This window comes from Urocampus carinirostris, chromosome 6 (assembly GCF_059441175.1).
Source record: "Urocampus carinirostris isolate Australia breed hairy pipefish chromosome 6, RoL_Ucar_1.0, whole genome shotgun sequence".
Lineage (NCBI taxonomy): Eukaryota > Metazoa > Chordata > Actinopteri > Syngnathiformes > Syngnathidae > Urocampus > Urocampus carinirostris.
In genome coordinates this window covers 16,786,020-16,803,125 of record NC_142354.1, presented here as the reverse complement: position 1 = coordinate 16,803,125, position 17,106 = coordinate 16,786,020, and the positions used below count along the sequence as shown (strand labels likewise).

Here is a 17,106-nt window from a genome sequence, read left to right as displayed (position 1 = left end):
TTGAAATAAGTAGTATCTTCTGCAAATGGGTTAACAGCTCGAGCTGTCATGAGCGCAATTTCGTCCCAATTGCTAAGTAATCCAGAACGGCGTGCGCATATTTATTTCAGTGGTTAAGCCCCGTGCCCGATACCCCCAAAATATTATTGTTTTATTCTACATAGTCTGCCTTGCTGTGAGTAAATAGGTGCCACGTTGTGTTTGCAAAGTGTATTAACGCCTAAAAGGGGGAGTGGTCTCATTAGTAAGGAAATCAATTGGCTGAGGTTGACGGGTATGCAGTCATCCATTGACTCGAAATTATAATTAAAATATAGTATCTTCTGCAAAGGATGTAACAGCTGACAAGGGCACCATTCAAACAGCGTTTGAAATATGCAGGCGCATATTTTCTTTTCACTTGATGAGGCGCTACTTTTAAACGTGTGTTTGACCCCCCAAGCCCATGTCCCACCGTGAAATGTGCGCAATTAAAGCTCCCCCATCCCTTGCATGCCACTTGCAGCAGGTGGCCACTCCCGACGTGGAGAAGCGGATCGAGGAGTACAAGCGAGAGAACCCGGGCATGTTCAGCTGGGAGATCCGGGATAAGCTGCTGAAGGACGGCGTGTGCGACAGAAGCACGGTTCCTTCAGGTGAGGCTTCATCTGGTAAGCTGCAATTCTTCTCTTCTTTTAATAACCTTATCGTAGGGAACCGACGAGTGCAGCATCGCTTGTCGTGCCATAAAAAGGAGAAAACAAAAACCAACAAATATGCTTGATATTTGTGCAATGTGGCGTGGAAGGGCTAATCACGAATTTGCCTTCTTGTTGCCATTAGTGAGCTCCATCAGCCGCGTTTTGAGGGCCCGATTTGGCAAAAAAGATGACGAGGATGACTGTGATAAGAAGGATGAAGACGGAGAAAAGAAAACAAAGCATAGCATCGATGGCATCCTCGGTGATAAATGTAAGTTAGCAACCTCACGGGGACCTCAGCGGCTGTTTTTTTTATTCTTTTTATTCATCATATTTGCACTTGCATGTTTTGTCAACCGGATATGGGGACGCTTGCCCAAATATGTCACTTCCTCCCTCGTGGGATTTGATTTATTATAGTCCCTGCATCATTCATGAGGGCTCGAAAGTATTCAGAGGAGGGACATTCATTTGGAGTGGCCGATTGAGACTCGTTCACTCATAAATTCAGCCGTTTTTAACGATAAGCCCCCTCCTACCCCCTTATGCAACACTGATTCAAACACACATCAACAACTTGTTCGATTGGATATACATGTAATAAAATAATCTCATACAATAACATTATCCTCCCTAATAAAATTCACTTTCTGCCCAGGCTAAACAAAACATAATACAAATGCAATTTATGTATCTGTATTTATATTTAAATCAAAGCTGCCTTCACTTTTACAATCTGTAGTCACGAATATAAAAAAACTAGAATATATTGGAATATAAATGTCATTATTTAGTCCCATACAATAACACCCCCATCCTCACTAATAAAATGTACTTTGTAGTCATGTCAATATACAATAATGAAATTAGAAGTGCAATTTCTGTACCTGTATTTTTATTTAAATCAATGCTACGTTTAATTTTTCAATTGATAGTGCTAACATTCACCACTCGTTTGAGTGGAAATACATGTTGTTAAATAGTCCCTAACCATCACCACCCTATCCCCTAATTAAATGCACTTTCTGGCCATGTTGCAATACATTACATATAATAAAAACACCATGTATGTACCTTTATTTATACAAAATTATAATAAATTAAATTATTTCTTTAGATATTTTGTAATAAAAACGTTATAAAACAGTCCCATCCATTCAAAAAAAAAAAAAATCATTGGCCATAGTAGCTATTATTTTTTCCTCCCGTCCCCAGTCTCTTACTGTAATGTACTACTCTCCGGTCTCCCGAAATGGAACGAAATCATAGTGAACTAAATATTACTTAATCATAATAATTAAACGCAAAATAAATAAGGCTTTTGGAAATCCAATGAAAACATTTTCAAGTGAACTATGTGATAAAACAATTTGTCTCTTTAGAAAATCATCCCCATTTTCACAAATTAAATGAAAATTAAACATTAGATATAGAACAAAAATGCAAATTGTGGCGTTATATATACATCAATGATGCTTTCGATTTTTAAATCTAGTGCACGAATAGAAAACAACAACTAGAGTCATTCGAAATGAATTTTTAAACCATCCAACCGCTGCAGTTAATTAAAACCGAACTGTGTTTCGAATAATTTAATGGGAAAATTGAATAACTCAAAATCTATATAGTTGAAACGCGATTTACTTATATCAATTATTATAATTATTTTTTAATATATACACCTCAGGATATTTTTTAGTTTGCAATATATTTAACGGATTCGTGTACTTTGAGTCTCATATATATTTTTGAAAATAAATATTTTAAATAAATATCCAGAATATTTCTTTTTTAGATATATGTGTAACAAATTCATGTATTTTGGGGCTCATGCATTTTGATAGACGTCTTAACTTTATTGGCGTAATATTTATTAAATTCTTAAATATTTTTATTTATATTTATCTATTTAATCGGTTATTTACTCATGCATTCAATTACTGAGTTAACATTTATTTAGTTAACGTGTACTTGTTAATATTGAATTATTTATTTTAATATTTTTTTATTTACTTATTTGATTCGTTATGCATTCGTAAATGTTATTATTTACCTAGCATATATTTACATAATTTTTATATTTATGTAGTATTTTTACATACTTAAATTCTAAATGTTTTTTTGTTTTGTTTTCGATTGAAGTTTTAGCATAGACGGAAGGGACGTCTCTGTACCAATATTGATAAAAATCATTGATTTGCCCCCATCAATATTACGTGATTACTTAAAAGAAATGCTTTAAATCCCTCCCGCAATATCGAGCAACTATTTTTCGGTCCCCACCGATATATTGTGATCACATAAAATTGCCCCCACCCGATGCCAAGACCAAACCTACGCCCTTGGATTGTAATATTTCAAGTGCTGAAGACGCACCTCAACAAATACAAAGCAAAGGCGGTGACAAGCATGCAAAGCTAAGAGAATCCCCGCTATGGCACTTCTATTCTCTTCGTAACAAACGCTAGGAAACCTCGGACAAAGGGCCAAAAAGGGGACCCATAAAAGCGGATGAATTATTCAGCACGCCCCTCTGCTAGATCGTTTTGTAATTTCATATAATGGAATCACTTGATAGCATGAAAACGCTTTACCCATTTGTCTTCTTTTCACCGTCGATCCTTGCAAGGAGCAAAAAAGAAAATCGGCTCCGTGTGTTTAGGAAAAAATGATCCCATGATTTCTTTCCCCCGTTGTGCTTCAAAATCAAACGAAAATATAAAGAGCAAGATTTAAAAACGTAATCCAAAATGCACACTCATAACCCGCCACATTATTTTGTGTGGCCTGTGAGTCAATGCTGAGAGAAGCACAAGAGAAAAAAGAGCTGCACCGTGTCAAACAATGACTCATAGTTTCATATATATCAACTGGATGTCTCTAAAGCCAGGCGCCACCTGCAAAGCACCCACTTTAAACGTTTTCACTGACAACCATGTATCGATCAACCAGAGAACACCCATCCCTGTGCTATTTTAATTAAAAGTCACAGACTTGCTGATTAAGGGAATACAAAAGACACATAAACTATCATCTGGGTCACTTTGCAGTAGTTTGATAGAAGCTTTAACTCCTTTTTTAGGTGTAAAATCCAACCTCAAAGTTCCCAAATTCAGGTTAGCATTTTTATAAAAAAGGTGAACATGAACACCAAAATAATGATACTAAAAAACGCATAAGAAAAACATAAAGATGTGAGATAAAAATCAAAGTATGTTACAGTAAATGTGGTTGTGCGGTGGACCCAAACGCAGGAAGCAGGAACCATGGCAAAGTGCTCAGAAAGATAGTATTTAATAATAAAGGCATCAACAAATTAATAAACAAACGGAGAAAAACAGCAATAAATCTGCCTGGACAAAATAAATAAAAAAATCAGAAAGCAGGTTTGACTATAAAAAAGGGACAGTGGAGAATTGAAATCACCCGACCCTGGGTGCTGTCCGAAATATCCTTATAAAGGGTCAGGCTCATTAGGAACAGGTGGGTGATCAGACACACCTATCCCAATTACCCAATTGCGCCCTCTAGTGGACGGAGGCACGCCAGACCCCCAACAGTCAAAGGTTTGAAGTAAAACAAACTAAACTAAATACAAATGGTCGATTAAAAGTTGAATTAAAAAGAGGGTATTTTGAAATACCTTAAATCATTCAAACAACAACAATAATAATAATAATAATAATAATAATAATAATAATGATAATAATAATATTAATAATATATATATATATATATATATATATATATATATATATATATATATATATATATGGGGTGGCTTCCAGTCTGCGCAAGTCCCCCAAGTTAAATAAACTGTAGTGGAAATGTTTTTTTTTATTATTATTTACAAATTCACAGATAATAAACACTACAAGAGATTCAATCCCATAGAGAAGGAAATAAACTATTGAAGAAAATCAAACCATACGTGACTGAATCACAATTTAACTGTGAGCCTTCGAAAAGACCCCCAACCCTCCAGCTTCGTCACACTTTTCATGCCATCGATTTACTACCCCGGCCCCCGTTAGAATGTTTTTTCTCTGATGTGGCCTCCGAGCTCCAATGAGTTTGATACCCCTGTAATAATGGAGGACTTGATAGCGTGAAGACCCTCTCCCCATTTGTCTTTATTTTACAACGCCTCTCCTTTCCGGGAGAAAAGTGCAAAGAAAGAAGGGAAAAGAGTGATTTTATTTTTCATTTTTACCCGACAATAAGGAGCAAGCTATAAAAAGATGCAATCCGGTGATCTTTTTAATCATAATCGTCATCATCCTCCTCATCATCACCTTAATAGTTATTAGCGGGGAGGTTGCGCGCTTTCTTCCATCGCCCTGTTGAGAGCGGCAACGCTGGCCGACGGGCACGCTCGCTCGCCCGGCTCTTTATCCTCAATCAGCTCGCTCCTTTCCGTCACTTGGTGAGCCTCTCAAGGAGATTAAACGTCGCAGCCTTTTTCTTTTCTTTACACTTTCATCTTCCCTGGTAGCGCAGCGCATGCATGGTTCGCCCCGGGCGCAAACATTCGCGAGGATTCCGTTTTTTTCCTACCAAAATTCCTCTCCCGTTTTTAAAGTCCGTCTTTTTATTTATAGGGTAGTTGGGAGGTACATGACGTGATTTATTTAATCGAGAGTTCATTTATGATAACGCCGGAAATTGTTACGCATGCGCCCTGCAGTCCTTTTCTGATAATTAAGAAGAGTGCGCAAAATGTTGGTTGGGGGACATATCTACTTCCAATCATTTCAAACATCAGGGGTGGGTTAATTTTTTTTAGCAAAAGGGTCGGGAGGAACAAAAAAAAAATCCGTAGTGTTATTGTATGTACCCATAGAGGCATTGAATGCGGTACGTCGGCAATATGAGGAATATCCGATTTTTATCATATTGTTTCTCTCATTTAAAAATGATTTAACTCTGTTGTTTGGCATTTTTTGGGGTCTGTGGGCTTTTAGCACATACTATTCAGGCAATAAGATGAACAAAAATCACACTAAAATCAAATCGTTTTAGTCTTTTTTGTTATTCATTATAGTAAATTATTATTAATATTATTGTTCCAATATCTGTTCACCTTTAAATTCGTACTGGCTGAAAGAGGATATATTAATCAATTTTACCATGCAAACAAAAACAACTTGGTCAAAATGCATGATGGATTTCATCAATGTTATAATGTCAACATGAAATATGACTATTTCAATGAAATGCATGGACAAACAGTACATTAATCTAATTAAATCAGAAATCAAAATTGTATGGGGTAATGTATCTTTTTAATATGTTCTTAAAGTACATGTATGCGTTTTCTTTATAATCATACATATATTTGATTTGATTAAGTAGCAAAATTATAATACTAAAAGCAAAGATGATACGGTATACTGTAATTTAAAAAGCAGTCTAAGCTAAATCATGCCATTTCTTTGTAATCATATACTATTTAATAGGACAAGTATTAGATAGATAGATAGATAGATAGATACTTTATTCATCCCCGTAGGGAAATTCACACTTCCAGCAGTCTACCCCGTTGTTTATTAACAGATTAACATGATGCCCGAGGGTGCTTGTAGCGGAGTGGATGACGTCACGCCAGTCCAAAAGTTCGACATTCCTGCGGCAGATGGAAATCTTTTCTTTGTGAAAATCCAGGGATACACCACCTCGTGTTAGCAAGTCCGCCTCCTCTCCGATTCCCCCCGGCTTTCATGTCTCTGTTTAGCGACGTTGAAGCCGGATTTCTCCAGGTGGCTCCGGGTGGCTACACGTTAGCGTCCGGAATGCTAAACGTGAGCCACGTTTCCGCAAAACACAGCAATTATGTCCAATACATTGTTACCTTGGTGTATTTACGACACAGCAATTGTAAATAAATACTCCAAATCACTGTGCTAAAGAAACTGATTACAAAAAATATTTATTCATGTAATTCTGCACTGGTAGAAAACAATAGTATCATAAATTATAAAATGTTAAAAAAGATGGAATTATTATTAATAATTTTACTGTTGTTGTTATCATTAATAACCTTTATTTTCTATAGGCTGGAAGAGAACAGATTTTTATTTCAACATTTTTGTTCTCCACAGGTGTAAAAAGGAAAAAAAAAACACACAAACAAATTCATCAAATATATAGAATATACTGAATATATTTGTCTTTTTTGATTGTAAAGGATGATTTTAAAGAAAAAAAACATAAAATGACCCTTTATAGCGGTCTTTTTTTAAACTAGCAACCTTTTATAAAAAAAAAAGATTGAAAATCAAAATATGATGACCCAGGAAGAACAAAATACCAATTTGCTAAGTGTGAAAAATATACTTCAGTATGTATTCAAACAGTTCATGAAAATCCATAGGCGTATAGCACGCGTATGTCTCTTTTTCTTCTCTTTGATGCACATGTGTCACACTTGCAAACGACAGGCGATGGACACTCCAGCAAATCGCAGGATTAGCAGAGGTCCTCAGTCTAATTAAACACATGCCAGGTGGGATTATTTCCTGGTTTGAGGAAGGGGAAGTGACAAAGAGGTGTAAAGGGGTGGACGACACACGAGCTGGGCTGAAATTATATTTGGAGCTGCAGTGTGGCAGGGAGCAAAAACAAATAAATTAGGATATTCATCTGATTGCAGATTGACTCCCCTTAAAGGTATACCCAAACTCTTAAACATGCACAACATAAATAAATAGCATATATATGTAATATGTATGTATATGTCATCGGTATATGCCAATTATTTTCCGAGATAATGCATTTTGAAGACAGCATGTCATTGAAGGAACACCAGCGCCCTGGCAAGCATTGTTTTACGTGTTACGTTTTGGACCCAAGTGAAGGGAAGTAGGAACCGATGCAGGGGTGCTCAAAAATAAGGATGGCATTAAACTAAAAAAAAAAAAAAACGAACAAAGTAACAAACAAACAAACTTAGGGTATAAAAAAAGAACACATCAAAACAAAATCAAACCCGACAATGATCAAAACAGATACAAATACCAAACAGGAAATAGAGATGCATGTAAGGAAGTAACAAACAACAAGATGTCACAAAACAAATAACATGTCCAAACAAAATCAAACTTGACAACATCGAAACCTGAAACAAAAGACTGAAATGGAAATGCAGTGATACAAGGCAATATGCCGTCCGAGCAGTCATTATAAAGTATTGGAATAATTAGAGACAGGTGTGTAAAGATTGTGCTCAGGTGTGTTTTGCTCCAAACTGGTCGGCGCCCTATGGAGGAAGGTGTCTGATCCAAAAATCATGCGTTAATTGGGTGAAGAGGTTATGAGTGCTTTTTTGAATGCCTAGTTATTGTGTCACTGGTGGATGGAGTAATGATCTAACTTAGGGGCAAGCAGCCCAAAAGGGGCTACTGGCAAAAACCACACACAGAGAGCCGCCAATGGGGGCTAACTGGGACAATCAACAAAAGGAGGCTGGAGCCTTGAAAGAAAAACACAAGGCGGTCCAACCAAAAACACACAGTGAGCAGCCAGGCTAACCAAGAACTAACAACAAGAAGCGGCAATAGCTATGGCGATAAACGCAAAGCCAGCCGAAAGCAAACCAAGGGTCATTGCAAAACCGGTGCTAAACCCACGCGATCAAAAACATGCAGTGAGCAGCCAGGTTAACCGGGAACCAACAACAAAAAGCAGCACTGGCTACGGTGATAAACGTGAATGCGGACAGGAATAAACAAAGAGACATGGCAAAACGAGCGCAAACAATACACAGGGGGCAGCAAACGAGCGCCAACCGGGAGCAAACAAAAGAGGTAAGCCTCAAAGCTAACGGGGAGCTAGCTGGACGAAATTATACCAACTGAGACGCACTCGGCAAAAAACACAAACGAAAAGCCTCAATCCCCTCCCTCCGAGCAGAAATGATTGGTATGCATTTTACTAGTGTCTACTTCATAGCTCGCCTTACATGTTGTGTTAATGGGATTCACTATTTTAAAAGTGACGTGTTCCTTCGATGACATCACTGCTCTACAACGAACGAGCCGGATGGGCCATCTTTGAGAATACATTTCTCGAGTCCCCTTGCACATGGATTCTTTGGTAACATATTTACATAACTACACACTAGAACATACTCTGTGTGATTTAATCCAGCTCGCCATACATTTTTGAAAAAAAAAAAAAAAAAAAAAAAAAGAAGCGACTCTCTAGGTAATTTCCAGCAAAATATATAGATTTTAAAATAAATGCAAACCAAATGTTTTCTCTGTCCACTACATGGCAGTAAAGGATATATTCTTAGCCTAGTAGTTAGTTTCATCTGATGTAGTCTAATTTTATTGCCTACGCACTGCCTAAACTTCTATCTTGAATTGATTTTTATTCATTTAAACCAGTGCAACAATTAAGGCCAACAATTTATTTTTTTTAAATCTCGTTTGAGTTTGTATAGCGGTGCTTCAGTTGTAAAATGCATTCACTCAACTGTTAAAATAAACCTGTCAATGCCAACATGAAAACCATTTTTCTCCCAATTTTATGGTGAATAAATGTATTATGCCTATAAAAGGTCCTTTATAATACATCATTATGATATGTAGGGTAGGCCACTAAAGTAGGCTGAATGACAAAGCCTAATACTAAAAAACTACGTTAAGCTTAACATTTTAAGTTAACATTCTTTTACCGATCCGACCCGCCTTAGAACAGAAAGTCTGGATCCGGCCCCAGAGCCAAACTGAGTTTGACATCCGGAGATTACATGTTCTATACCTAATTGAAAAAAAAAATCAGTTTGGCAATACCTTTAAACTTCCATATTGGCTATATTTTGGCTGCAAAGGGAAGTGTGCAAAATGGGGTTGGGGTGCTGTTTCTTGGGATGAGGGGATGGGGGGGCGCACTTCAAACAAATCCATCTGGAACAGTGCGTAAGAGAGATTCAGTGAAAGTATGGGAGAGTTATTTAGCTATTAATAACGTTTTCTTTCCTCGGGCATGGAGGAAAGAGAGAGAAAGAGAGAGAGAAAAGAGAGAGGGAGAACCTCAACTTCATCCTTGCATGCAAGCTATTTGGCTTGGCTGCGTACGAGGAGAGGGGAGAGCACCCAAATGGTGGGCAGAGATAACATACCCATCATAGCGAAGACCCCGCACTGCGCTCCACTGCATTAAACTCGGATTAACCTCGCCTGCTCCCCCCAGCCACTCAAGACACTTCTCACTGGAATTTACAGCGCCAGGCGAGGATAGACGGCAGACACGTCCTTCTTGGCATTATCTTCGTCATCTTCGTCGTGAAAACAAAACAGCGACAACAAAAATGACAATACTACATTTTTGCAAAATAAATACTCAACAGAACACCGATACATTAGCATTAGTACATGAATCATCCAGAAAAGCTAGTATCATATTTGGAACACAAGATATTTCCTTCCCAAATATAGGAAATTATTTCAATCATTTTGTAGTATTTTCCTCATTTTTTAACAAGAGACATATTTTGTACTAAACACACATGCGAAAACCTTTCAAAAGTACATAATTTTCTGACCAGTGGTCGGTAAAGCAAGTACAGACACTCCCCTACTTACAACCATTCGACTTACGAAAAACAGCATATACAAAACATAGTGAACAATACAAAACATAGTTTGTTGAATATTTGTCAACATGAGACACAGGCTTCGGCATTATTATTGCGTATATTTTATGAAATCATCAAATGTGACACAGTAAAAGTTACTTAAAATTGATAAAGTTCCTACAAACAAAGATAGGAATGATTGTCACGACCAGCACAAAGGGTGGACCCAATCGCGTAATGTTTCTCACAAATTTATTGAGATAAAGAAAGAGGTAGGGCAGCGCCCGCAATCCGGCGCTCGCTGGACGCGGGAAGAAAGTGGCTCTTGCAATTGGATCGTGATCCGAACATGGAAGTGGTTAGGTCTTCCGTAGCGGTAGATGGCGGTGTCAGGGATTGAAAAACAGGTCGAAACAGGAGAGCAAAAACATGGTCGGGATCAGAAACGGGTCGTAAGCCGGGACGGGAGAGCAGACGTGGTCGGGATTATAACGGGTCGTAGCCGGAGACAAACGGGGAGATCAGGAACGAACAGGTGGAAAAAACAGGAGCAAAAACGGTACAGGCGGGAGTCATAGTCAAAAAGGCTGACAAAAGTAGTGTAACAGTACCAGGCTTAAAAAGGGACCGGGAGCCAATCGGATAGCCCGCAGCGGCTGGCACCAAATGAGCGGGGACCGGTAATCCAAATTGGTAATCATGACAATAACTCTTTTTTGTAAGTGTTGAAAAATGAATTAAAATTATTATTTAAAAAAGAAAAAAAACGCAGCATGTTGGGTCCACTAAAGGATGAAAATGAAAGGAGCACTAAGTGAGAGGGGGAAGGGCTGTTGTGTGCAAGCCCACCGAACCCCGAGTGACATTTCAGTGTCAGCGGCTTAAGCGTCGCCAGAAATACATATCAGAAAAATAAATAAAAGGGGGGAGCGGGCTTAGATTCCTTCCACGCTGCCGTTTGACTTTGATCCCATCGCAAATATTCATGGGGGCACAAACACTCTGCCGCCATTATCCCCGCTGACAGTGATACCTCTCAAGGCTGTCTATTAATTAAAGTGGCGCGCTTACCATGTGGGACGATGACTTGGAGTAAAAGAATAAAAAAAAAGGAAGAAGAAATGAAAAAGCAAGGTTCCCCCTCCATCTCTTGTGGGTTCTCCTCTTGAAAAGGGGCAATCTTCCCTCCCTGGCTTCTTGTGGGAAATTTAAAAAGTGTACACAGAGGAAGACATGGGGATTTCTAGCTCATTTCTATAAAGAGGCTTTTATAATCCTTTCCTGCTTAATAACTTAAAGGGATTCAATTTCTACCCCCCCGTCGACGGGGAGGGGACGCCGCTTGTGATCGCGTTTTGTCAGGAAGGACTTGAAGGTTAACGCTTCCTGTGATGTCAGCGGCCTGTGATGTTCAAGAACGTCATTTGATTGTGTGGCAGGTTGTGCATTTCACACCCAGGCCTTCAGTACAGGGTTCGTACAACTTTTTTGTGGACGAGCACTTTTTAAGCAATTTTGAAGCCAATTTTCCAGTTTCTACAATACCCGGTATCCCGATCCCTTCACCTGTCCTCTTGGACGTGATGCGTAGAGGGGCAATGACGCTTTACATACATGACAACGCCATACCAACTAATGTCAGCTGCCGTTCGTCACAAGGAAAGAATAAATGCAATGGCAAAGGAGACTAAACAGAGCACATGCATGGGAAACATTTTTATGCAGACTTGATTTATTTTTCTTAATTGAATGCGTGGTATGTACAGCCAGACTGCTAGGGAACATGGCAACAATTTCAAGCATTTACAGCATCTTACCCAAAATTCAAACGCTTTTCAAAATTTGTTAACACAACATTAAAATTCAAACATTTTCAAGGATTTCAAGCACCCATTGCATTCGTTTTACTCAGCTTTATTTAGAAGGAGGAAAGGACTTGCACGATCCGGTGATTGTCAGTCACGGGTAGAAGATCGCTGGGAACGCAGAAGTGGCGAAGTGGCAAAGTCAAGAGCGAGGAAACAACAGGTCGATGGCCGGGACGGAGGAGCAAAAACGTAAACGGGTTCAGAAAACAGGTCGGCAACGGGAATCTGAAGGAAAACGGGGCCGGATAGAGTCAGGAGTCAAACAAAGCTTGCCCTGCGTGTAGCGAAGGTTCGCAAACGATCCAACAAATGTTGACAGGAAGGCGGGGGTTTGAAAAAGAGGAAGCAGCCAATCAGCGTCCACGGCTGCTGCCGACAACGGAGCAGACTCAGGTGCCCCGCATCAGAAATCATGACAGAATCAATCCAATACTCAATGATTATTTTATGGCTAAAAACATTAGCTACAGCTACAACACATGTTAAAAAAACATTCGCCTGCCAATTTTCACTTGATCCTCTTCCCAGTTTCTGTTGCATGTGTCCTCATTTGGGTCACGGGGGAAGTGGACCCTATCTCAATTGAACTTTGCACCCCTGACAGGCCGCCAGCTGGTTGAAAGGTGCATATGAACCAGGGGTCGGGAACTAATGGCTTTTCAGGAAATATGGCTCGGAGATAAAATTATACTCATGCAAATGTCCCCTAAGTGTGGCATAGCTGACGTGCATAAAGTATTTAAGAGCATACTCCCCACTAAAGTTTACAGTCATAGTATCACACCGACAGATGCGTTTTGGCTGTATGAGGCTAAGGAATCCTTTATAAGGAAGTTCATTAAACAGTTCAGGCCAACTGTTGAGATATTAATTGATAAAAACTCACAGAAAAACTGTAAACAGCCAGAAACCCCAGTCAAGCACGAAGAGCAATTTGATTGGGTGAGTAGTAGGGGTGGGCAGAGCTATGCACACAGCGCACTTGTGTCTGCCCAGAACCGTCTACACCAAAGATAAAAATGTCAGTATCCTCGTTTGCAGTATTTCAAGAAATTTTTGCAAAAGAACTCCACTTGCACCTTGTTTTGAAACCATCATTTATGAACAAAAATGATCTTAAATAATTACAGAAGGGGTACAGTAGATCTGTCGATATAGGAGACATGCATTGGCATCTTTCCTATTTCACAAATGGTATCAAACATCTGACGTCACACAGTGAAATACATTGAGCTGAAGAATCAGCTTTTGTCTGGAGAGCGGTTTTGGCGATTTTGGTGAAATTTATCTTGAAATACATTTCCCAACCCCTGATATAGACCATGAACCCCTCACGTTTACACCTGTCTGTAATTTGGAGTCTCAGTTTAACCCGACACGCGTGTTTTTGGAACCTTCGGGAAGCTGCGGAAACATGAAAACCCCGCGCAGGAAGCCCTTAGGCAAGATTTGAACCAAGAAACTTAGAACTGTCAGGGAAACATAATAACGACTCGCTCCACTTGCTGCCAACAGGTTAAGAATGTAAACATTACAAGGATATTCAATATATTGCAATTATTCCCTCAAGGTGTTTTTTTAAGTAACTGTGAGGTTTTGTCTGAGGAACAGGGACTAACCGAACCTGTAACCATCGTTCTTGATACCGCTGATCTACATTACCAACTATTTTTACACAAAACGCTGTACGAGCTTTTTGATCACGTGTGCATCGTTTGTGATACAAAGATGACCGACCTAAATCAGCAGCCAAGGGCTGTCGTCTGCCTCCCGTTGTGATCGAGTGAGGACAAGCGCTGTCGGATCTCTAAATTCACTCAGCTTTCCCCGCCGCCGAGCCTTCCATCTCGCCTCCTCGGAGGCGTTTAATCGCGGGCGCTTTGTTAGCGTTGATGTTTAATTGGCTGTGAGAAGATGAATGAGGCTGACAGGAATCAGCTGTCCAGGCCGTCCCTTGTGGCTCCGACTCGGAAATCATAACCTGAGCTGCTTTTCCTCTCGCCAAAGCGCCTCGTTGAACTTGTCACATCTAATTAGGGTGTTAACGCGCACTGGGATCATCGGTGGGAAACGGTAGGCGGCCCGGTCCAGGGGCAGCCAATAAGGCATTTTTGGGTCGGTTGGTGGAAGGGAATGGAGGAAAGAGGGGGTGGACGGGGATGTTGTTGAATTGGACCACAGTGGGCTTTTATCTCCAAGCTTTTCTCGCTCGCTTTTGCGGCTATTACATCAATTATGGCTGTCCGGCCGCCAGCAGGCGAGCCGCGCCGGCCGCGTGCAAGCAGTTGAGCTTTGCTTTTAATTGACTATGAAATTAATTAAAGCAGAAGACTATTAAGGACTTTTAAAATTGGCCACAACGTTTAAAGGTGTAACAGAGGATTAATGGCTTAAAGCCAAAATGACGCTTTATTGCATGCTGTCACTGGAGCTGACAACAACAAGTGTCATTCTAGGGCCTGTTCTCTTTAAAGGGGCAGTGTGTATTATTAAGTGCCTCCTAGCGGTTAAAAAAAACAACAGGGAAAAACACATAAACAATGATATAACAGTGGATTTTCTTTAATAATTATGTTTTGAAAAACTTACATTTATTTCAACATCCTAGAGGGGGCCTCAAAAAGTGAACCATGTTGCTGCTACAGCTACCCAAAAACATTAACCTAGCAAAAGCTTAGGCAAAAAAATACCATAGTGGCTACCAATATCTTAAAGCGAAAGTGTGTATTTTTTAGCGGCTACTAAGGATAACATATCTAATTCATTAGAAACAACAACATTGATTTAAATTTTTTAAAAAAGAAGTCATATTTCAATAAATCTATGTTTCTTTTACATGACATGAAGCTCACATATGGGATACTCAAAACTGAAAACTGGGAAACTGGGAAATGAACCATCTTGCTGCTGCAGTTAATTAAAAACAAAAACTTAGCAAAAGCTTTGGCAAAAAAATACCATAGCGAGTACCAATAACTTAAAGCGAAGGTGTGTATTATTTAGCGGCTACTAATAATCTATCTATCTTTCTACCCTGGTCATATCTCTTTGAGACGGGTGACCGACAGCAAGACCAACACATACAAAAACAAAGAAAATAAAAAGGCAAAAGGGAGCAAAAAACACACACAAAAACTTTTGGACCATGGCCAACCCAAATGCCCAAACACCCAAACAAGTTAAGCACCTCGGCACCCAAGTTGGTCATGCTTTCCTCCCTCCATATCAAACGGCCATATCACTCGGGTCAGGGTGACACAACACATTCTTTTGTTCAAACAGCAGGGCCCAACAGCTTTCACTGGTTTACCCGTGCCGCATCATACGGGCCTGCCCATGCCTTAGAACACGTCTAAACATCCCACTATCCTTTTACAACACCTCTCCACTCATCCCTATTACCAACAAAAGCTCTAGCTTCCACTATATTTAGACCTCTTTCCTGCAGTGCACTCGTAAACTAATAATAACAAATTTAATTATTAAAAAAAACGATATTGAATTAAAATCTACAACTGTGATAATGTAATAATATAATGTAATTTAAAAAACAAACAAACTCAGAGGTCAAGATATTAGCATTATTATTTTACATAACTTGGCCCTCTCTCTAAAGCAAGCTGACATAATTGTTCACCATTTTGTTGCTTCGGGTGAAAAGTCTCTTTAAATTCTATTCTTCCTTGCGATTTTTTTAGAAATTGCTAGGGATCAGATATTACACACTGTCCCTTTAGGTATTTGGAATTCTTAAGTCTGATAAAAGCTCTTTTTTGAAATTCAACCTGGGTCAAACAGTTTCAGGGTTTGACAAATTTGTTCCATTTACTTGAATATGTTTTTTGGACATTTTGATAAATATATATGAAACTGACTTTCTTGAATATTCTCTGTGGCACAAATCTGCAAGAGTCGCATTGTCTTCCCCCTCCATTGCAAGAGGTTTTCTTCTCCCCCCTCCGGTGGGGTGAATACTTCTACTTTCTTGCATCGTGGAAAGAGAAAGCGAAAAAAAAGAAAAAAAAGGGCTGTGTGATGTCTGACAGCCTCCTCTCGCTATTGTTCCGTCGGCGTGAGGAGAGAAAGAGGAGGGGAGGAGAGAAAAGGCCTTTCTGTTATTTTCAGTCTTGGAACTCGCCATTCAGGCGAGTTGATGAACTCCTCGGAAAAGTTTATTAAGGGGTGCAAAACAATAGGAACCAAAGCCTTTGGCTGCCGGGGCAGACAGTTTATAAACTAGCGGCCATTGTGCCTCAAAGGCAGATGCATGAATACTTTTGAATAGGGGCCTTCAAACTGACACGATAAGGCTGGACAGCAGCACCTTTTTTTTCTTCTGCTTTTTTGCTTGAGCTTGGGACACTCACTCACAGGTTTTTTTGTGTGTACGTTTTATTGTACATCTGCAAAGGAAGAGCGGGAGGGTGAAGACAGTGTCTTCCTAATCTTGGCAGATTTTATTATTATTATTATTCCTTTGTCTGCTTGAATATGCAAGTGAAAATCCGATCAGAATCTGCATCCTATGTTGAAGTATTTTTAAACATAGTCATCATATTTATTCGCATAGCACTTAAGCACAACATGTCTCAAAAAACTGCACAGGTCACAATGACAACTTCCCCGATTTCTTAAACCAACATGCGAGTGTCAAGACTGGAACGGAGATGGGACCCAATTGCGTTGCGTTTCTCTCAGTTTTATTGGAAGAAAGGAATGGGTTGCACCCGCGATCCGGTGATCGCTGGACGTGGGAGTAAGTCGCTCCGAACGCGGATGTGGGACTTCCGTAGTGAGCGATGGCGGTGGCGGGGACGGAAAAAACGGGTCAGACCGGAAAACGTGGTCCGGATCAGAAACAAGTGGAAAGCCAGGAGAGGAGAGAAGACGTGGTAAGGATGAAAAAACGGGTCAAAGCTGGGAACCAGATGGGAGCAAAAACAGTTGGGAGTCGGGGTCAAAAAAGCTTGCCTAG

General features: G+C 39.7%; 1 protein-coding gene across 3 annotated transcripts in view; it reads left to right on the top strand.

Annotated features, from left to right (window-relative positions):
• Window positions 1-17,106, top strand: part of pax7a (paired box 7a) — a 113,152-nt gene that overhangs the window by 8,004 nt on the left and 88,042 nt on the right. Inside the window, exons 3-4 of one of the 3 annotated variants that reach the window (XM_088338063.1) lie at window positions 506-635; window positions 823-951. In XM_088338063.1, the coding sequence (XP_088194189.1) occupies window positions 506-635; window positions 823-951 (259 nt within the window). Of the gene's footprint in view, window positions 1-505; window positions 651-822; window positions 952-17,106 lie in introns of all 3 variants that reach the window. The other 2 variants (XM_088338061.1, XM_088338064.1) reach the window with 2 other exon arrangements.